The sequence below is a fragment of the Xenopus laevis genome, chromosome 4L, assembly GCF_017654675.1.
Source record: "Xenopus laevis strain J_2021 chromosome 4L, Xenopus_laevis_v10.1, whole genome shotgun sequence".
Classification (NCBI taxonomy): domain Eukaryota; kingdom Metazoa; phylum Chordata; class Amphibia; order Anura; family Pipidae; genus Xenopus; species Xenopus laevis.
This window is the reverse complement of record NC_054377.1, coordinates 55,293,568-55,316,259: the sequence shown is the minus strand read 5'-3', so window position 1 is coordinate 55,316,259 and position 22,692 is coordinate 55,293,568. Positions and strand designations below refer to the sequence as shown.

At 38.3% G+C, this 22,692-nt stretch overlaps 1 protein-coding gene across 1 annotated transcript in view; it reads left to right on the top strand.

The window, feature by feature from the left end:
* The window catches only part of cdh1.L (cadherin 1, type 1 L homeolog), a 43,089-nt gene extending 20,932 nt beyond the window's left edge, over nt 1-22,157 (top strand). Inside the window, exons 3-16 of the mRNA XM_018257950.2 lie at nt 8,262-8,473; nt 9,841-9,975; nt 10,262-10,417; nt 10,532-10,673; nt 10,777-10,952; nt 12,894-13,025; nt 13,476-13,658; nt 14,696-14,940; nt 15,620-15,762; nt 17,407-17,631; nt 18,485-18,706; nt 19,704-19,834; nt 19,955-20,095; nt 21,333-22,157. Coding sequence (XP_018113439.1) covers nt 8,262-8,473; nt 9,841-9,975; nt 10,262-10,417; nt 10,532-10,673; nt 10,777-10,952; nt 12,894-13,025; nt 13,476-13,658; nt 14,696-14,940; nt 15,620-15,762; nt 17,407-17,631; nt 18,485-18,706; nt 19,704-19,834; nt 19,955-20,095; nt 21,333-21,539 — 2,450 coding nt within the window. The 3' untranslated portion in view covers nt 21,540-22,157. The remainder of the gene's footprint in view (nt 1-8,261; nt 8,474-9,840; nt 9,976-10,261; nt 10,418-10,531; nt 10,674-10,776; nt 10,953-12,893; nt 13,026-13,475; nt 13,659-14,695; nt 14,941-15,619; nt 15,763-17,406; nt 17,632-18,484; nt 18,707-19,703; nt 19,835-19,954; nt 20,096-21,332) is intronic.
* The last annotated feature ends 535 nt before the right edge of the window (nt 22,158-22,692 follow it).

Genomic DNA, 22,692 nt, shown 5'->3' with positions numbered 1-22,692 from the left:
TTATAGACGGTAAAGAGATACTAGGCACAGGTACAGCTGTGGACTCAGCTTCTGGGTGAGTCTGATGTAGGGATGTGTATTCATTATCATTTCAGACAGAGAACAAACTGGTTTCTTTCTTTGTTTGCATTTCAGGCAACTACTCGTGCCTGTGTGGGGGGAAGAGAAATACTCATTTACTAAAGCTTACTGTCAAGCAGAGTCATGTGTATACATGATTTTAAACAGTTTTTTGAGAATGGTTTTGCCAGAATGTAGATGGGCAAAATGTGACTGGTGTTACTTTAGGTTTATTCACATTGTAACAGACAGTGAAGAGTAAGGTTTTACTTACAGCTTTCCTTTTCCAAAAATAGCAACTAATCCATCAATGGTAAGTGGTAGATTGTAAATAGTGATGTGCATCCGGCCCGATACCCGCAGGTTGGGCGGGATTCGGGCCGACCTCACACTCCTCTTCGCAGGTGGCGGACCACCTTTAAATGCTGGCTTCCGACTTCCGGCTTTGTAGCTGCGCGCCTGCTCACCCCGCCCATTTTTTGATGTCATCAGGCGGGCGGGTCTATAAAAGAAAGTCGGATGTGGGCGGGCGCTGGCTGAGGGAGGGCGGGTTATTGTTTGGGGAAAACCCGACCCACAAATCACCCGCATCAATTGCAAACACGATAGTTCACAACAATTTATTTAATTTTTTTTACTGAAAAAAGTTGCTATAACTCTGCCAATAATATTTTAAACTTTTATACACGTCTTAAAAAATTATACAAAGCGCAATTTACAATTTACAGTGTATGTAAAAACTGAGTAAAAATTTGTGCAATTTTCTTTTCCAGTTTATGACTTTTATTACATTTTCCCCTTTTTGATCTTATACATATAGAGAGGTGGTCATTAGAGCTACTTTGCTGCACAATAACAGTATCTGTCGATGTTGCAATCATATGAAAGAGCAGCACTCTTCTAAACAATTTTTTGTTAAATTTATATACACGTACATGATAAGATATATTTAGATCCATTGACCTTGGGAGAAATTAGCTGTGAATCAGCTTCACTCAAGAAATTATATTTTTTTTAAGGCTAATGGTCATCAGGTCATTGCCTGACACACAACTGCATAAGCCAGGTCCAGATGATTACTATTCAGGAAACATTCTATTGTTATTATACTGTAATGTTTTTTAGAGGTACTTCATGGCCCCAGCAGTTTTTTCTTTAATTATAACTTGGCAGAATTCTGTATGTTTCATTTAGTGAAGCTATGTTTAATAAAATAAACACTGCATTTGCATTCATTGCTGCTTGATCCTAAGCATAGCAGTCGGCAGCTTGGTAATTCTAAAATATACACCTGTGCTACTGATTTATATAGCTGAGCTCTTGTGTACATATCATTATGATAAGAGCAATTAGTGGGACATAGCACAGGCTTAGCAAACACTGGCTTAGACTTGAAAATGTAAGTGCTTTAAACATATGGTAAAATGTATACTCTGTCATTTTATAACTGATAATCGATATATAGGATGGTAAGTTTCCCTATGGATATGGTGCTCTGCCATGTGAATTGACATCCAAATCTTCCATATATTGGTTCCTCTGAAATACACCATGCTCTTCATGGCTGCAAAAGTCTAGAGTTGCCACCAGGTCAGTAAAAATATGACTTGATGCTACTGTTAATAGGGAAGAACTACAACAGTCATAGGGAGGCCTGTTTTTTTTCCAGAAAGGTAGCAGAGTTTGTTTGCCCTTAGCAGTCCAGCCTGTGACTGATGTGCATGATGTACAATAGCATTATTCACTACGTGGAATGACTGGGGGGACAATTCATGGCACAATCAGCCCTATATCTCTCAATCTGTGTACATCTTTCTGCACCCCCCATTTACCTTCACCTCATCTTACACCTTTAATACGGGCCACATATTGAATCCACATCCTGCATGGCTAGTTAGCGATTAATTTAGATGCATGCTAAATTAATTGCTAATTATTTACACAGGCAGTAGCGTCACTAGAGGGGGTTGGGCCCTGGTGCGTGACGCACAGCCGGGCCTCACCCCCCTCCGTACGGCCGCATTTTCAGTGGCGCACAGGCCCTGGCCCACTTGCACCCCCTGCTCCCCCGGTAGTTCCGCCACTGTACACAGGCCTGGATTCAATATCTGGTCGGGATGAAGTGGCAACAAGGGGCCTGACATTTCCCCGACTGTTTAAAAGGACCGTACAGTACAATCCAAGTTGCTGGTGGGTGATATTAGTATGTGGCCTGCAGCTAAGCACTTAAGGGCTGCCTATTTAGCATTGCTGTCTTAATGTATAACAGAATCATCTAATATACATGAGTGAGCAAAACTGGTATTATTTTTGGAGCATAAGTGCAAAAACATCTGCTATGCGGTGCTTCCTATGCTTTAAAGTGTCCTTGCACGATAAGGTCATTGCATCCCTCTTGATTATTTCCAGGGTTAAAGATACTAGGGTAAAGAATCATTTTGTGCCATAGCCTTGGTTTTATTTTCAGACTCAGCTTGTCCCTCACCTTTATAGCTAAAGATCTGGAAATCTTACTTACAATTTGTCAATATGGATCTTAGCTTAAAGGACCAGTAATACCAAAAAAATGAAATATAGGTTAGTTTTGCACTGCACTGGTAAAACTGGTGTATTTGCTTCAGAGGCACACTGCTATTTAGCCACTGGGGCAGCCATTCAAAGGAGAAAAGGCTCAGTTTACATAGTGGATAAGTTCTGCAGGATATAATGATGTTCTTCAGAGCTTTTCTGTTATCTGCTATTTTACCTGTGCCATTTAGCCATTTTTAAATTGCCTCCATTGCTACACAGAAGCTTGTTTATAGATACGTACAAAGTTGCAGTGTTTCTGAAGCAAACCAATCATTTTTACCAAATGTAGGGCAACAGCACAGTTTAATTACTTAAAAAGAGTTTCATTTTGGTGTTACTGTTGCTTTAATGCTTTATACTTCTACTGTATCTTGAAAATGCATGCACATTGTTTTTTTTTTAATTTGTCACCATTGTCTCTGAGTACCACAGTAATCACTTATGTGACATGACTCATGAGCCTAGTTTCTTTGCAGGGAAAATATATAGAATTGGAAGGAAATATTATAGATATGGTATATTTTCACTTGATCGCAATCCTCTGTATGGCTAGCTGTTTCTGAACTGGAACTTTTGAAATCTGTAATTCACACTATTTGATGTCATTCATTTTGTTTGTACTGAGGAGAGGCTGATAAAAATATCTTTAGTACTAAACAGTACATTGACCAATAAAGAACATACAACCAAAGTTTGTGACGGAGGAGATTTTGCTGCTTTCCATCCCAACACACCTGACATCTATTGTTACAATATGCCACGCTCTGCTTACTCCCCAAAGCTAATAACACAAGGGTATGTTTGTGTGTATATAGACATTTTTTATCAGGGGACGCTCTGCCTATCTGCATTATGTTTCATTCTTGGAGAACATCCCATTTAATGCTGCTGAATTTGACAAAATCCCCAAACAATTGCCATGTTGTAAGTAAACTGTTTGTTGTTACTCTCAGGAATCCTGCGTTGGTGTTTGGTCTCTGCATGAGATTCAGGGGAAGGAATATTTAAAGTTCTAATTTTAAATATGTTTGTTGATGAGTACACAGTGACATAAGAATTCAAACACTATTTACTAAAAACATATAAGATCTGTCCAGCAATCTTACACATTATGGTGGATCAGGTTGCGGCTAGTAATTACAGAGTGGTTGTAATGTTGTTCTGTCCATTACTGTAAGAGTGTTAAATGTTTATTTTAGTATGCATTAGCAGCTTAGCACTGGGTGCAGTAATGAGAAAGGTAATGGACACAGGAAAGGGAAGTGAAGGGGGAGGGGCAGAGTGTGTGGCGATAACAGCCAGGAGTGCAGTCTGGCATCTTTGTGAATTATTCTAGTTCTGCTACACCCTGCACTGGGTCATCACAGTGTGGGGTGGCATAATATTGCCAGTGTGCGATATTATTATTATGATTCAGAATAAGATGCACATTTCAGGGATTTGCAGCAAATGGTTAAGGTAAAAAGCACTTTAATTAAGGAGTATTGATGCAATCTTAAGTGTATGGCCACACGGGCAGGTTTTAGTTGCCAATTTGTCCCCTTCAGACCAATTTGGCAGCTCATATGCCTGTGTATGAGCCCTATAATAACATACCTCCTAACTGTCCCATTTTCTGCGGGTCAGTCCCAGTTTTGACAGCTCAGCCCACAGTCCCGGATTGTTACTGAAATGTCCTGCATTGCCCTTTGATCTCCTGCACGGACACCAGAAAAAGATACCATTTTTCTAAATCTTCATTAAATAAGAGGCTTTTGGCAGAGTGCCCAGAATACTCATCACCTGAACTTAGATACAATTGTAACTAGTAAGATAAGAAAAGATACAATAGTAACTACTGTATATACTCGAGTATAAGCCGACCCGAGTATAAACTGAGGTACCTAATTTTACCTACGAAAACTGGGAAAACTTATTGACTCGAGTATAAGCCTAGACACAACTACAGCCCTGTCTCCCAGCAGCACACATTCCGCCAAAGCGACCCCCCAGCAATCAACCGGACTTCTTTGCAAAGTTGATGGTGACAGAGAATTGCCAAACGGATTACTGTGTGCATTGTCCCACTGTCCCACTGCCATGTGCAGAGGGTGCTGTGTGATATTGCCTTCACTGTTAATCTTTCGTATAACCAACAGAGGGTGCTGTGTGCTATTGCCATCACTGTTAATCTTTCATATAACCAACAGAGGGCGCTGTGTGATATTGCAGTCACTGTTAATCTTTCATATAACCAACAGAGGGCGCTGTGTGATAGCAGTCACTGTTATTCTTTCATATAACCAACAGAGGGCGCTGTGTTACATTGCAGTCACTGTTAATCTTTCATATAACCAACAGAGGGCGCACTGTTATTCTTTCATATAACCAACAGAGGGTGCTGTGTGATAGTGCAGTCACTGTTGTTCTCTCATATAACCAACAGATGGTGCTGTGTGATATTGCAGTCACTGTTATTCTTTCATATAACCAACAGAGGGCGCACTGTTATTCTTTCATGTAACCAACAGAGGGCGCTGTGTGATATTGCAGTCTCTCCCCAAGCTAACTGTTGGTATAGGAATGATTAAAAGTGACTGCAATCTCAGCTACTGCCCACTGACTCGAGTATAAACCGAGGTAGACTTTTTCAGCACATTTTGGATGCTGAAAAACTCGGCTTATACTCGAGTATATACGGTAATAAGATAAGCAGGTCTCTTGGGAGAAATGAAACTTACAGCTGAGTGCCATGCCGCAGGTGATTTTTCATTCTAGCAGGCGGAAAACAGGGGGAAGCAGTTCGGAGAGATTAGTCACCCCAAAGAAGAGGCGATTAGTCGCCGGGCGACTAAATCTCCCCGAATTTCCCAGTGTGACCTTACCCTTACACAGTGGTTGCGTCTATGGAGACATTTATACAAAAGTCATTATTAGACTAGTCTACTATATCCTGGGGCTGTGTGTTTTACCTGAAGCCGAAATAGTTTCAGTAAGAGTCCACCAGTAGTGTTGCCAGAAACCCAGGGGCCACATAGTACATTTTTGAACTGGAGACAGCTTCCTATCACTATTTGCATTCCTATCCTACAGCCTCTGAATTTGGAATGGGGTGTTTGAATATTGATGTTGCAGATTTGTCACTGAAGTAAACAAATTCAAAACTGTTCTCCATGTTCTCCCAACTGTCCTGTTTTTCACGTGACAGTCCAGATTTTGATGGTTTAGCCAGCAGTCCCGGATTCTTACTGAAATGTCCCAAGTTTCTCTTTGATCTCCTGCACTGACACCTGAAGAAGATACACTTTTTCTAAAACTTTATTAAGGGCTCTTACACACGGGCGTTTTTTGCTGCGCTCCCCTGCGTTCTGCTTTCTTCCGTTCAGCCGCAGGGGAACACAGAAGTAAACGCACTCAATTATTGTCAAGGGGGCTCTACTCACACAGACGCTATAATGTAAGAGTATGCATTTTGGCAACGAAATTGTGTCTGCACTAATCCAGCGGCTCCCTGTGCAGAAATAATATGGAGCAGAGGTGAGAAGTCAAGCTTTTTTCCACAGACAGAGAAACAACCTGGTCTGACCATACTGTAAACAGTATAAATAGTTTCCCCCATGACTGTGTGGCTTTCAACTGCAAATGTCCCATGATCCTGTAGTTCTGAGTAATTCTATCCCCACTGCCTCATTTAGTTACACAAAATATGTTGTGTAAATGCTTTGAAGGGACAAGAGAAATTATTTCCGATAACAAAGATTATTACAAAAAGGATGAGTAATGCACCTAGTTGCCCTGGGGGGGGGGGAAACAAGCAAGCCTACTCTGAGTTCAAATACCTCATTTACATATTTCAAAATAAGTTCAGAAATAAAGACAATACACAGAGACGGGGTGGGAGATTTCTTTTTTTTGGATTTTTCGTCAGTTATTACCAATGGCCCTAGGGGCCCTAGATTAATCCATTTTGTGTGCTTTAAACAAAATATAAAAGATGACCTGTTGGTTGGCAAACAATTGTTTGGTATCACTATAGAAAGGCTAATTATTCAGCCTATATACACACACAGGTTTCTGCGTCTACTTTCAGGGTATGGTGAATTCTCAGATTGAATGTACATGCCTTTAAATAATTCCATATCAAGAAACCAGCACAATGAAAATATCCTGACTCCAAACTCTAATGTGAATATTCAGATTATAAACAATTGCCGAAATATAGCATTATACGGAAATAATGTCAACTTCAGTAGATTCAATACAGACTCGTCAAGGGTTGACATCAAGTCATTTCAATGTTAAGGATCTAATCCAAATTCTGCAAAAAGTGCTGATATCCAGACTTGGCTATCCTGAATTCGGTGTATCCCTACTGAAACTTTTTTTAAAAGTCCCAGCTTGCTTGTTTTGTGCATTTGTATTAACGTTGCGTCGGACATAATTCCTTTTTTTTAGAGTGACATCTGCTGGCAGGAATCAGTATTACAACAATTATCTTTACTACTGTAGTTTAGTTTTTGTACTAAAAAACACCCAACAGCAGTGCAGTAGCTGGAGGGGTTTATTTGGCGTTAATAATCAAAACTGGGATGTTATAAATTGAAACTGATCTTTGAACATCATAGAATTTAAAGTTTTTATGATTTTGTCACTGAGGTGGCCTCTCGCTGCTCCATGTGCATCTTATACAATGCTTTTCATATATTTCTATCAGGATCGGTGACAAGTGGACAGGAGTGTTTTTTCTGCCACTATTATTTGGCACAGTAGCAGAACAAAAGTGTTTGCCATAGCCATAAAGTGTACAAGTGCGTATTGCAGATAGACTCCTCTGGCTAGTCAACTTAACTATCAGAGACATTGAAGGGCGGGTTCATTAAGATTCGAATTGTTTTTTGAAAATCATTCAATCCTGTTGCTCAAATCTTGCAAGTCTCCTCAGCCAGCCAAAGTGAAATGCTTTTCAAGTTGAGAGAAAATGTAGGGGGTTATTTATCAAAGTCTTTATCTCAACATTTTCTGATACAAACTCTGATTTATATTTATTATTACATTTTCTATTTTCCTATTTTCATGATTTTTCAGATTTTTTTTACCCGAAAACTCAGATTTCTTATGTTTTTTGACCAAAAACCGGGGTATTGCATGAAATCCAGCGCACATCAAAAAATCATTGGGACTTCTCCCATTGACTTATATGCAACCTGTAGATGCCGGATATTCTGATTCTGACTTTTCCATCCTTGGGGTTTAATAAATCCCCGAAAATTTTTTGATTTTTTTAAAAGTCCAATTTTATTAAAAAAAAATCAAGATTTTTTTCATGATTTTTGCATTCAGAGTTTAGTAAATAACCCTAGAAATGCAATACAAGTATACAAGAAACACCAGCATATCAAAAATGTCTTTGCTTTTCACTGTAATATTATGTTGATATAAAAGGAGGCCTGCTAATGTATATTTGCATTTATTTTCTTTGTTATACGCTTTTCCTCAAAATGACCCCACATCACTTGCATTATTATTTTATTTTAGATGTTTATTGAATCTGTGTCAGTTTATGCATTTTTATAAATCTCTCATGCAAACAGCACAATCCACACACAGTTGGCACCCTGTTTCACATGACTCCTTTTTATTTCTCTTTGCAGTGATCTTTAACAGCTGTGAAGGACCAGTGAGAATTCAGTTTGCTTCTAAAGATCCTAATTTTGAAATTCACAAAGATGGCACAGTTTATATTAAGAATCCGTCCAAGATGAAAGACAATAAAAAAACATTCTGTGTCCTGGCTTGGGAGACTAAAGGCCAACTATACTCTGCCAATATAACCTTGAAAAAGGAAGGGCATCACCATAAGCAGGTGAGTTTGCTGCTATGCGCTATAACACTGATCATTAGGAGAACATCTTGGCATGTAGATACTAGTGATTTTGTAGCATTGATATCGAGAAGATTCAACTTAATTTCTTTTGAAACCCATTTATATTAGCCCTGAATTTGATGTATTTTTGCTGGGAATTGAGGTGAAAGAAACAGGCTGTAAATGCAAAGATAAAGGCAAGGGGTTTATTTACTAAAATCCAAATTGATCTCATATTTTATTTTAAAAAAACAAACTTCCATGCCCTATTTTAGCTTAACTACGAAAACCCGAATTGCTCGAATTATTGGGCTTTTTCCCAATTTTGAATTTTTCAAGTTTTTGCCTGAAAACCCTGAAAAAGTCGGATTTTCAGGCTAAACCCAGAGCAGACCACAAAAACTTGAAATTGAGATAGGTGCCTCTCCCACTGACTTATACAGGACCTTGACTGGTCTGAGATTGCAGATTTTCAGATTCAGGCTTTTTGCAGTATCAGGGTATAATTAATCTCAAAAAATTCTAGTTTTTTTCCCTCTAAATATTTGAATTTTCTAGTTAAAAAACTCACCTTTAAGGTAACTTTTAAAATGTTGTAGAATGGCCAATTCTACGCAGCTTTTCAATTGGGTTTCATTGGGGTTTTTTTTTTTTAGTTTTATAATTATTTGTCTTTTTATTCTGACTCTTTGCAGCTTTGGGCGTCACTGACCCCTTCTAAAAAGCAAATGCTGTGTAAGGCTACAAATGTAATGTTATTGCAAATTTGTACTATTCATCTTTCTATTCATCTTTCTAATCAGGCCTCTTCTGTTCATATTCCAGCCTCTTATTCAAAAGAATACATGGTTGCTAGGGTAATGTGAACCCTAACTACCAGATTAGTTAAAATGTAAATTGAAGAGCTGCTGAATAAAAAAACCTTAAATAATTAAAAAATCAAAACTAATTGCAACTTGTCTTAAAATATCACTCTCTACATCAAACTTAAAGTTATCTCAAAGGGTTTTAGTTCACCAGGAATAAAGACTTTTTCCAATTACTTTCTATTTTGTAGGTGTGGCCGTTTTTCTAATATTGAAGTTTAAGTCTCATTAAACTTTAAATTTAGATTTTGGAAAAACAATAAAAAATAAAAAATGGAAAGCAATTGAAAAAAGTCTTTATTTCTGGAGAACAATCTGAAAACAATTGAACTGAAAAAGCGTTGGGAAGGGGAACAGCCCCTTTAAAGAGCGATTAAAGCCCTAATAGATGAAGGTGTTCACTGCACTTGTTGATTGCTAAATAAGTGTACAGGGACTTTTGAAAGTCTGTTTTGATATGAATATGGATTATTGTACAGTATTCTTCATTCCTTATTTTAGGACATTTCTTATGTGAAACATTCCCACCACCCCGAATCTGGGACTGGTTTGAAAAGACAGAAAAGAGACTGGGTCATTCCACCGATCATAACGTCTGAGAATGAAAAGGGCCCATTTCCCAAAAGGCTTGTGCAGGTATGTTCTGTTATCTTTCACATGGAGAAATAGAGTTTGTAAGGCATAATAGAGAATTACTGGACTTGAAGCGTTATGGAGCAGTGAAAAGATACTCAAGGACTGACCTTTTCCGCTTTATATCATGATAAGCTAATTACAAAATAAAAGTATTTTTCAGTACTGCAACCATGCTTTGTAGAGCATTTCAGAAATATGAGGCAAAGCGCTTTATTTATTAATACAGTTTGTAATTAGCCATTTAGGTGACTGGGAAGAGTTTTAAAAATATTCATTTTAATTTCAGATTAAATCCAGTAATGCAAGAGAAATCAATCTTAATTACAGTATCACAGGCCAGGGTGCTGATACCCCTCCAGAAGGAGTGTTCACTATTGGATTGAAGGATGGATGGATAAATGTGACACGACCTTTGGACAGAGAAAGCATTGATAATTACACTGTAAGTAACTAAGAGGCAATAACGTATTGTATGTATTTTTTAATTTAATCTCAATCTCAATAATGTAATTTCAATTTCAAAGATGAAACTTTTTGTAATGTTATTTTATTTTAGCTTCTTTCCCGTGCTGTGTCAAATGGGACAGATGTGGAAGTTCCCATGAAAATCCTAATTAAAGTGACAGATCAGAATGATAATGACCCAGTTTTCACACAGAAGGAGTTTGAAGGCTTTGTGCCTGAAGGGTCTAAACCAGGTATGTTGTGAATCTTAAATGACCTGTTCTCTGTCTTATTTGAAAACACACACACCATTTGAAACAGAAACCTATTAAAACAGGCATATGTCTATCATTTCAGGTACGTCCGTTATGAAAGTATCTGCAACAGATGCCGATGATCGTGTGGACATGTACAATGGTTTGATTACTTATTCTATTCTCAACCAAGAGCCCAAAGAGCCCACTAATCAAATGTTCACTATCGATTCCCAAAATGGACTGATCAGCGTTGTTTCAACTGGATTAGACAGAGAGGTTGGTTTATCTCCTAAAAAAGAAGTCTGTATAGTGGTTAATGTGTATTGTAGAAAAGAGTCCCAGAAATATAATACCCAATCAGTCATTTATTTTGATTATTTAATCTGCACTTGTGATTGTTTGAGCTAATAGATTGGACCACTGGAAGGTGGTCATACACATATATACGGGCACTGATATTGTAAAAATCCATTTGACCCCAGGGTAATCTGTCAGATACAGGATAGGACCTGTTATCCAGATTGCTCCAGACCTGGGATTTTCCAGATAAGGGATCTTTCAGTAATTTGGATCACCATACCTTAAATCTCCAAAAAAAATCATTTAGACTTTACATAAATCCAATAGGATTGTTCTGCCTTCAGTAAGGATTAATTATATCTTATATAATTACAAGGTCTTATTACAGAGGAAAGGGAAATCGTTTTTAAAGATTACAATTATTTGATTTAAATGGAGTCTATGGGAGATGACCTTCCCATAATTTGGAGCTTTCTGGATAACAGATTTCCAGAAAACAGATCACATACCCTACCACAGACAACCAACCAGTGTGTGGCCACTTCAGCTAAACAAGGTTGCAACCCTCTTTATTGAATTTAAAATGTAAACGTCCTAAGCCCAGGCCCATTTTTAGGGTTGAGTAGGTGGGACAGCTACTGGGGGATGATACTTTTTCAGATGAAATATATCAATGCCACTGCGTGTTGCACACAATTAGTTTTACATGTATGCACTACTCCAAGGACATCTCGTCATGCAACTACATGCCCTAAAAACGAAGTGAACACCAAGGGCAATGACACACAATGCTACTTGTCGCCAGCGTTTAGTCGTGGATACAAATTCTCAGTATTGTTTTTGTCAACATGTAATCAGACAATACAGTGTTGGACGTGGGGTCTGAGGCCCACCAGGCTTCTTCAAACCCCCCCCTGCTGCCCAGCCACAAACCCCCTCCAGAACTATCTACCCCCCCCACACACACACACGCACATACACAGATACACAAAGTATACCTTCTATCTTTGTGGCTGCGATCAGGGCCTGGGGTAGTTGTCAGAAGGCAAGCAGATCTCAGGCAGGTAGAGGGTCTGGTTCAGAAGGACCCACAAGGGTTGGGCTTTTTTTAGAAAAAATGTATTAAAATGGAAGATATGACCTTTCTGTAATTCAGAGCTTTCTGAATGCAAATAAGGTATCCCAGACATACCTGTACTTCTATAATAGAACATTGCATTCCAGTGTGCTTTTTCTGTGGTGGAAATGTGATATTGTATCAGTTGCAAACCTTGCAAACCCTAAATGAACTGGCAACACATGGTAGTGATTTTGATAAACATGGTAAAAACTTTGAGAACCCATTGCCTAGTGGATATTCTTGACCTAATAACCATTAGGTTAGGTAGCCACAAGCATGCTAATGGATTAAATGTATGTATGGAGCAGTTGATACCCTAGGTACCCCTTTTTACTTCCTAAAGCTTAGCCATACAGTTACAAATGATATTGGTATGTAAGATTATTACTATGATGGCACACTGACCCTCACAATATAAATGTACTATGGATATCTGTCAGTTCGGGAACAGGGCAGGTTTTAACATTTCATTTACTAATGATTGACAGTTCACAGTGCATGGGCAGACGGGGATGTGAAAAGGAACCACAGCTCCACTTCACTGCCTACAATCGGAAGGCAACCATAGAATGTGTGTCTGTCTGTCCTTTCACACTGTGGGTTGATCATTGTACCCAGTTGCCCCAAATATGGCAGACTTTAGTCTGGGTTGTAGCAAATACGGCAGTACGTTTTAATTTTAAGCACTTTTAAAAATATAAAAATCCTGTTTTATTTCATACTAAACTTCTTCATCAGATGTTATCAGATACATGTGTTTTTACCTAAGAGAGATAACATAACTTTTTTTACCCCAGAAAAACCCAGTGTACACACTGACAATTCAAGCCGCAGATGGAGAATTTGGAAAAGATCGCACAACAACTGCTACAGCTGTGATCGTTGTGACAGACACTAATGATAATCCTCCAGTGTTTTCCCCCATACAAGTAAGAAAAGCATATACTCATTGTAATGGCACTTAAGCATTTAGAATTAAATGTATCTGATTATGTATATGCATCCATTTTATGAATGCACAATGAAGGGATTCACTCCCTAGACCATTGTGAAGCAGTAATTTCTTCTTCTTTATTTAGGTACAATTGTAAAAGAAGGATTTGCAACACCCTGCAATTAAATTATGAAGCATTTATTGTAATTGCTTCCACACACCTACACCCAAGCAGACACACTCGAAACACATGTGACACACCCACACACACATGTATTCAACAGATGCACATAACATATAAACTCAGCCAAAAACATATAGTGCAGAGCCATAAGTATGGACAAGATTTCATGCTAGAAATCTGCAGCATCAGATGTCTACCATACTGTACCCTAATAATGGAAATGTTTTATGGATATCATTTCTGAAACCTTTCTTTTTTCAGTACAATGCTGATGTTCCTGAAAATGAAGTTGGCTATGAGGTTGCACGTCTTACAGTAACAGATGCAGATACTGAGGGTACAGATGCTTGGAATGCTGTGTACAAGATCATTAAAGGAAACGAGGCTGGCTATTTCAGTATCCAAACAGACACTAACAACTTTGGGCTTTTGAAGACAGTAAAGGTGGGTTTGGTTTGCAGAAATGCTGAAATTTGCTGTTTCATCGAGATGGTGAGGATTTGGTACATTTCTGGCCTATACAGTTCTTATTATACGTTATTATATAAGATTCCTTATATATTGCAAGAGGATACAAGATAAAGTTGCTGAGATGGGCACAAAGCCAAAATGTAAATTTTTGGAGGATAAACCAACATTTTTATGGATGACATGTCTGCAGTTGATTATTTAATAATGACATTGGTGTTAAAAAGCACTTGAATAACCAAAAGTAATTGACTACTGTATTTGGTACATTTTGTTTTTTTTTATCTTTTGCATTACAGCCCATGTAAATCAGCAGGTCACAACCGACTCTATTTAACACCTATTTTGTTTTTTCCGACAGGAAGGATATTTTAGCGTAATTCAATGAGTCACAAAATGTTATTTTATTAAGAGATAAAATAATTTGTAAAAAAAAAATAACAAATAAACAATCCACTTTTATTTGTAAATTGAGAAGTATTTGCCTGAAAAATGTATGGTTTCTTTCTGTAACAGAAATGCAGTAAAAAAATCCAGGCCTCACCACATTAGGGCCGGATTGGCTCATACCCACAGCCATTTGCCAACCGTCTCCCCATGCTCACTTGTGGCTGGGCAGCGGCAGCAGAGGAGCTGGGACTCTACAGAAACCATTTAACTATCTATATTATTATTATTTTTATTATTATTATTAATAACATGTATATTTAGAGAGCCGTCATATTGTGCATAGCTGTTTGAAAATTTCGCTTGTAAAGTCGGTGTAACAATGGGCATGTTGGTGGGTAAGTGAGTGGGTGCTTGGGGGTTTTGCAGCCGGAAGAACTATTTTGTTTTAGGAACATTGTTTTGTATTATTCTTATGAAGCATAAAGCTAACCCTATAATTTAATATTTATAGAATCACAGTCCTTGCATTTATAGGAGTAATATTTGAATTACATGTATTCATCTTGCTTATAAAATGAATTCATATAAAATGACTTATGTAAACCTTCTTATTTCTGTTGCAGGGTTTGGACTATGAGTTGAAGAAGCAGTATATTCTCTCAGTCGTTGTGACAAACAAAGCTAACTTTTCTGTTCCACTGCAAACTTCAACTGCGACGGTCACTGTACTTGTCATAGATGTAAATGAGGCCCCAGTATTTCAACCAAAGGAGAAAGAAGTGCCTGTGTCAGAGGATCTGCCCAGTGGCCAAGTTGTTGCTTCCTATACTGCACAGGATCCAGACAAGGAACAGAACCAGAAGATAACGTAAGTGGAACCTCTTTATTCATAGGATATCCTCGTGAGGCAACCGAAAAACCGAAGTGCCGCGTGTGCTTATTATTATTATGATAGCAGATGGGAAGACATGCGGAGGCAGTTCGGGGAGATTGTCGCCCAGAAGAAGAGGCGGTTAGTCGCCAGGCGACAAAATCTCCCTGAATCTCCTCGTGTGAACTAACCCTAAATAGTGGATAACAGATAACACCATTATGTTCTACAGAGCTTATCTGCTATCTGCTTTGTAACCTAAGTCTTTTCTCCTTTGAATGGCTGTCCCCATTGCTACACAGCATCTTATTTATATAAACAATAGTAGTGTTTCTGAAGCGAACACATCCGTTTTACCGATGCAGGGCAACAACGCATTATATTTTAATTACTTTAAAACACTTACATTTTTTTGATGTTACTGTTCCTTTAAGTGGCCCAAATTATGTTCAGTTTGGGAGGGAGATGTGGCCCATCCCTTCTGTTCACATATTTTGTATAATCTTGCATCAGGACTTTAATACAATATTCAGAGTTTGTGCTGACTACTTTGAACTATTGATGTTTATTTGGAAACAGGATATGGTTTTTCACATCCACTAAATCACATGAAACACTATAAATGTATTTAAATAATGTAATACTTCGAGACATCTTATCTCTTTGCTCTTTGCAGTTACTTAATTGGAAATGACCCAGCAGGGTGGCTGTCTGTCAACCCAGATAATGGGATTGTCACGGGAAATGGAAATTTGGATCGGGAATCAAATTTTGTGATGAACAACACCTACAAAGTCATAATCCTGGCTGTTGACAATGGTAAAGATTTAGCTGTTATTTGCCACCTTCTGCATCTAGTATACACCTGTTGATTGAAACAAGGCTTTAACTTCGCTGAGGGCAATTCCACATGTGACAGTCATCGTATTGTTAGCTGCACCTTTTCTCCAGAGGAATATCATAAATTAAACATTAGGCAACGTTGCCAGACGCTTCCCATTGCGAGCCTTAACCACCACAAGCATGGAACATCTCATAACAAAATCCAGACAAACTGCCTTTGGTGACATTAACCTAATATAAAAATATCTGACACATTTACAGCTACGAGTTACTTGAATGGACAGAGTTTCAGATATGTTAAAAAGCTTGTCTAGTGTAGTTCATTTATCCAAAGAAGATTTGAGAGGAAATTTTTTGGGATTTTTAGATGCATATCTATCAACGATGAAAACAGAGGAAACTCTCGTTTTGCCTTTTGATAATCATTCCCCAAATAATTGCTATAAAACCATGGGTGAAGTATGGTGAACTCTATTAAACTGTTTGATAAATAAGCTCCAAAGTGCCTTTGTAGTGCCTTTGTTGTAGCATAAAGTCAACTGGATGACAGATATTCAGTAGGGGGACATGTGATTAATGGGATACATGAGCAAAAAATAGATTATGGAGAACACAATGTGAGCCACCATGTATAACAACTTCACACCTCTCAGCTAAAGCAAAATCAAGAAATTGCAATTAGTGAGAGATGGCGATCATGCGATTTCATCCACTTTGACAAACATAATACACTTCGGGTGCTGTTTTCTAGGTTCAACTGATCCACATGAAAATCACAGTGATTAGTTAAAAAAAAAAATTGACCCAAATACAATATCACAAATTGGAGTTTGACTTCAGCACAATACTTAGGGGGTGATGTAATAAAAGGCACAATGTTTGCCCAGGAGCAGTAACCTATAGCAACCAATCAGCAGGGCAAATTTACCTGTCACTTGTTTAAAAGCAAACATCTGTTACTGGGCAAACTTAGCGCCTTTTGTTACATATGGGGGGTTAGTGTTGCAACCAGTGGGTTTTCATGGTGAAGCATCAGTGCTAATACTGCTTCTGTCTTGCATCTGAACTTCTAACCAAAGCAGGTGTTTTCTTTTTTTGGATAACGTCCAACTGCTATATACATTCCATTTGTTATAAAAAGGCAGTGCATACAGTTGTATATTATTTTAATTGATTAGAAAACTCTCTGCTGTGATACAGCCTATAAGTATACTCCTCAAACAAAATAGTGGAAACCTGCTTCTGTAAGGGAGGCATGAAACATTCTCCTATAGTTGCCAGCTATTAAATAACAGTCACATCCACCATTCTTCCACTTACACCGCAGTGGGAAATCCTCTACACACAAATGTCTGATAAACTTTAGTAAGGATTAAATAGCTAGTTCAACTTAAAATGAAACTTTTGGTATGATGCAAATAGTGATATTCTAACACAATTTGCAGCTGGTCTTTATTTTTATTTCTTGTTCTCTGTAACTTTTCTGCGGCAGCTCTGTAGTTTGGAATTTCAGTCGTTATCTGGTTGCTAGGAAACTATTCAACCTGGCAACCTGGTTTAAATATAAGAATGTCTGTTTGTTATAAAATCTACTGACACAAACACTTTGTTTACTTCTAGGCTCTCCTACAGCTACAGGGACTGGAACCCTTGTGCTTATTCTCAGCGATGTTAATGATAATGGCCCATATTTGGAGCCCCAACAAGATAGTTTCTGCCAGAAGGATCCAGGCTTTCGTGTATTTACTATCATTGACAGAGATCTCTCCCCTAACACATACCCATATAAATTAGAGCTGACAGGTGAAACCAATGAAAACTGGACTGCTACAGTGGCTGAACAGAGTAAGTCCCTCATAAGAATTCTTCATTACAGAGCATAGATTTCTAAAAAAAAAAAATACATCTGCATAGGCCTTCAAAATGTGAGTTACTATATATAGAACAATAATGAGCCAGGATCTTGCTGGCTTCTCGGCAGCCCTGGTTCCGCTGGAGTCCTGAATTCAATTCCAGACAGGGCACTGTCTGCAAGGCGTTTTAGGGGGTTATTTATCAAAAGTCGCTCAAAGGTTTGTGAGGTTTTTTATACCTCAAATAAACTCACAACTCAAATGTTTTCTGATTTAAGAAAAAAACTTGAATGGAAATAACTCGAATCAGTGAATTTGGGTTGAAGAACGTGAAAAGTCATGAAGAATCGAGTTTTTGGCAAAAAAAACAAACTAGAATCACTCTAATTAATTGAGTTTTCTAATGAAATCCACTGGAAAAAAACCCGACCATCTTCAAATGGTTCAAGGAACCTCTGCCATTGACATGTCCTCAGGATTGTAGCTATTTCCAGGTTCGGGGTACAATAAATCTAGAAAAAGTTAAATTTTTTATACCCGAAAAACACCCTTGCAAACTCAAATTTTTTGGGGTAAAAATCAATGCGACCTTTAATAAATAACCCCCAAAATGTTCTCTCTGTCTGGGTTTCCTCTGGCTCCTAAAAAACTGACGGTACTGTGTGAATGTTATATGGACCTTAGACTGTAAGCTCCACTGTGGCAGCGACTTATGAGAATGATGCATAATCTCTGTAAAGTGCTGCGGAAATGTGTCGGCATTATATAAATACAAGGACATGAATAAATCCCATGCTTTGCTTGCATAGAAAATGTAATGAACACTTGCTTATTTATTCTTTCAGGTGTACTTGAGCTGAGACCTAAAAAGGAGCTGGAGATTGGTCAATACGATGTGATGATCACACTGCTGGACAGCCAGAGACTAACTAATGTGACAAAATTACAGATCACTATCTGTCAGTGTGATGGTAACAAAATGCAGTGTGAGGAAAAGGCTGCTATAGCGGGTAGTTTTGGTGTATCAGCCATAGTTGGAATCCTTGGAGGGATCCTAGCGCTTCTTGGTAAGTAATAGTACTTTGTTTCTTATAAATGATTTGTTTGACAAAAAAAACATGTCCACAGCCCTATATCTAGTCACATTTCAGATGTATACATCTAAAAAAAGGAATGCTGTTCCTGTCTCAATGTTACCCTTACAACCATAGGAAGCATTTGTTTTTAGCAGCATTCTGAATCATTTCTATGAAACAGGCCATAATAATTACTTTGCAATAATACACAGAATCATTGCCTTTAATAAAGTAAGCTAATGACCACAAGCTGCTTCTGGCTTCATACTGGATGGCTATTGCAGGATATTGCAATCTATTGCAATATTGCAATCTAAGACATTAAAGCTGGCCATGCATACGCCATCCATGCTTGTTTGACTGATCATAACAAGGAGAAAACGGGCAGTCGGATCGAGGGCCATATCAACTAACCAATGCTGTCTTCAATCCAACGACATAATTAAGCCCAGCCGATCGACATCTGCCCAACTTTTGGTCAGATATCGATCAGGGAGCCACTTCTGGTAACTTTAAGGCTAATGCCACACAGGACTGAAACTTGGCATGTGCAGCCCCTATGCAGCAATCTTATCTTGCCTGCACCAGGAAACATTGTTTTGGCCTGGGTGTAGGCACACACAGTGGATTTCAGCACCGGAACATTAGAATTTGCATATGGGTACTGAAATCTGTGGCAGCACCTGGGCCAATGCAATGGTTTTGGGCGCAGGTAGGATAAGGAGCTTATTGTACATAGGGGCTAATTACTTTGCCTGTCGGGAACGAAGACCCTGCTCATAGGGAGCCAGGGTCTGCTTGCTTTGTAGCGGGGGCTGCAGGTTGACCCACAACACTGTTGTGGATCACCTGCAAAAGTAACAAAATATTGTGCAAATATGTGTCATTATATGTGCTTCCTGTCAAACATGTATGCACATGTGTGTGTGTGTGTGTGTGTGTGTCAGTAAACTTTGTTCCTAACAATAATATTTCTTTTTGTTTGTAGCATTGTTGTTGCTGCTCTTACTGTTTGTACGTAGAAAGAAAGTGGTAAAAGAGCCTTTACTACCTCCAGAAGGCGACACTCGGGACAATGTGTTTTTCTATGATGAAGAAGGTGGTGGTGAGGAAGACCAGGTAATAAATTATGTGTAAATATGGACTTAAGCAATTTGCCAGCTGCTGACTTAAGACATTTACAGCAATGCAGCAGTAGCCATCATCAAATGACAGATGTATCTTTATTTTTCCTTGAAGGATTATGATCTAAGCCAGCTTCACCGTGGCCTTGATGCTCGTCCAGATGTAATCCGTAATGATGTTGCTCCAATTTTAGCTGCCCCCCAGTATCGACCCCGTCCTGCCAATCCAGATGAAATAGGAAATTTCATTGATGAGGTAAATAGAGCCCTAAATGAGTTTTTAATCAGTTTTAATATACAGTAGTCTAGCTTCATGTACTGCAACATACCATTAACTGCTTACCTGCCACATAGAAAATATATGCTGCTGACTGATAAGGTGCAAATTGCCAAACCCTGTAGATACTTTCTTTCCAGGTTCCATTGAAGGTTATAGGTCTTTCTCTCTCTCTATAACAGGTCTTAAAGGAGAAGGAAAGTCTTTTTGCACTTGGGTGTGCCAAATGTTAGGCACCCCCAAGTGATTGTATTTACTTACCTGATACCCCGGGCCGGTGCTCCTATCAGCAGAAAACTGCACCGGCCCTGGGTTATTCCAGCGAGCACCACGGAGCGATCCTCCTCCCGGGGCAGACGCATGCGCAGTAGAACTAAATAGCCGACTTTTTGCTCTACTGCGCATGTGCAGCCACGATAAGGAAGACGGAAGAAGATCGATCCGTGGTGCTCACTGGTATAACCCCGGGCCGGTGCAGTTTTCTGCTGATAGGAGCACCAGCCCGGGGTTTCAGGTAAGTCAATACAATAACTTGTGGGTGCCTAACATTTGGCACACCAAGTGCAAGAACACTTTGTAAACAATTTTGTTGTACTAAAATTTAAACAGTAACAATTTAAAGGAATCTTAGCAGTTCAGATTTTAAAACATTTATACAACATATTCTGACTTGCAAAAGTGTTTTGGCGACAGGAAAGTGTTAAGAAGTAAACATATTTATAGATGCATGTGAATATGTCAGTTCAGCAGGATGTTTTTTTTACTGCTTTAAGCACCAGTCTGTAACACCCCTCGGAATAATTTGTCTCCATGGGAAACTTTAAGTGGCTATTAATGATTCAGGCAGTTTTTTGCCATACTGGAACTAATCATTCCAGCACAGAGACCAAATGATTATATCTGAAAGCATGGTTATTTTTGTATGGATCCTTAAAAAAATAATGAGGACACTGCTAGCAATTGCTGTACTGTACTTCTGAGCTTTCTGAAGAAAAGTTTTCTGGATAACAGATCTGAATCTCTAATGCTAAATAAAACATGTGCTTTTAAAATCTATACGAAAAAGGATACGTTTGATTGAAAATGCCCCTGCAAGTATTTGGTGTTCACAGCATTTTAGTAAAGTGTTTTTTGCCTAATCCATATTGAGTGCAGATGATTGATATGGTTACTTGAAATCGCTTTCCAATGTTAATAACCCACTTCTTTTACTTAGAATTTGCATGCAGCTGACAATGACCCCACTGCTCCCCCATACGACTCTCTACTTGTGTTCGATTATGAAGGCAGTGGCTCCGAGGCCGCATCACTCAACTCCATGAACTCGTCCAACTCTGATTTAGATCAAGATTACAGCGCTTTGAATGACTGGGGACCTCGTTTCACCAAACTGGCAGACATGTATGGAGGAAATGAGGATTAAAATGTGCAAAGCAGTGCCATTTTGATTGTAAACAGTAAACTAAAAACCATACCCGTGTATGCAGACTTTGGCATTCACTTTGTTTTTAAAGAGCTAAGACCTGCTCACAAGTTACTCCTATTGCTTTTGTGAAATTGTTCGGAAATATTTTATCTATATGTATATAGGAAAAAAAACGTATTTTTTTGCACTATTTGTGTTTTAATATTCCTGCAGTTTGTAATGCAAGAGGATCTTTATCTGCTTATTTCTAAATATAAAAAGCCTGGTATGATTCAGTATGAATGATCTTAATGTGTTGATACTTTCTAAAAGGTTTACAGACACATGACCCTTGGAAGGAAATTCCATGAAAAAATAGAATGCAATATATTTTTTCAGGAGGGGTTTCGATGGTGCGATTTGCATTTTTTCCATACATATACATATGATCACACACACAGAGTACAGTCAACATTTGGAATTTTAAGAGCTTGCTGGTCAAACTGAATAAATGTATTATAGCTGGGGTAAAAAAATCAGCTTATGAGCTAAATGGGGCACAATTTTGATATCTCTGCACTTGTATTTGACTTGGCGTGTATACTTTTGTAATAAAATATATACCTAAATATACAACAAACGTGCTGCTAGTTGTTTTCACTGTAGCTTTATCCAGATGTATCTGATATGGCTTATTTATATGTTCTCATTCTTTCCATTGCTTACCAATCAGCATTTGCTTTCATTCGGCTACTACAAGCTATATAAAGTAAATGTAAACAGGGGTCTAATTGGTTGCTGTGGATTATGCCCTAGTACAGTCTCAGATAAAATATAACAAGCCCCCTAAGCACAGTATATTCCATGATATATAAGGGTTAACCATTCTGTAATATTGTGAAAAGTGTTGTAGGCTTGGAAAAAAATGTTTAACTTTGTATTTTGATCGTTACCAGTTTTGTAATGCTTCATCAAAGGAATACATTTTCTAGTATTTGGCAAAAGCACTGCGTTGCTTTAGGCCAATATAACGTGATATTTTATTCATTCATTTTATTCATTGACGAATGCCACAAACTGTAAACTTGATAAAAACATCTTTCTGTCACTGTATACGGGCAGATTTTGGCCTAAAAGCACTTGTGTATTCAGTGTTATTCCGATGGTGCTG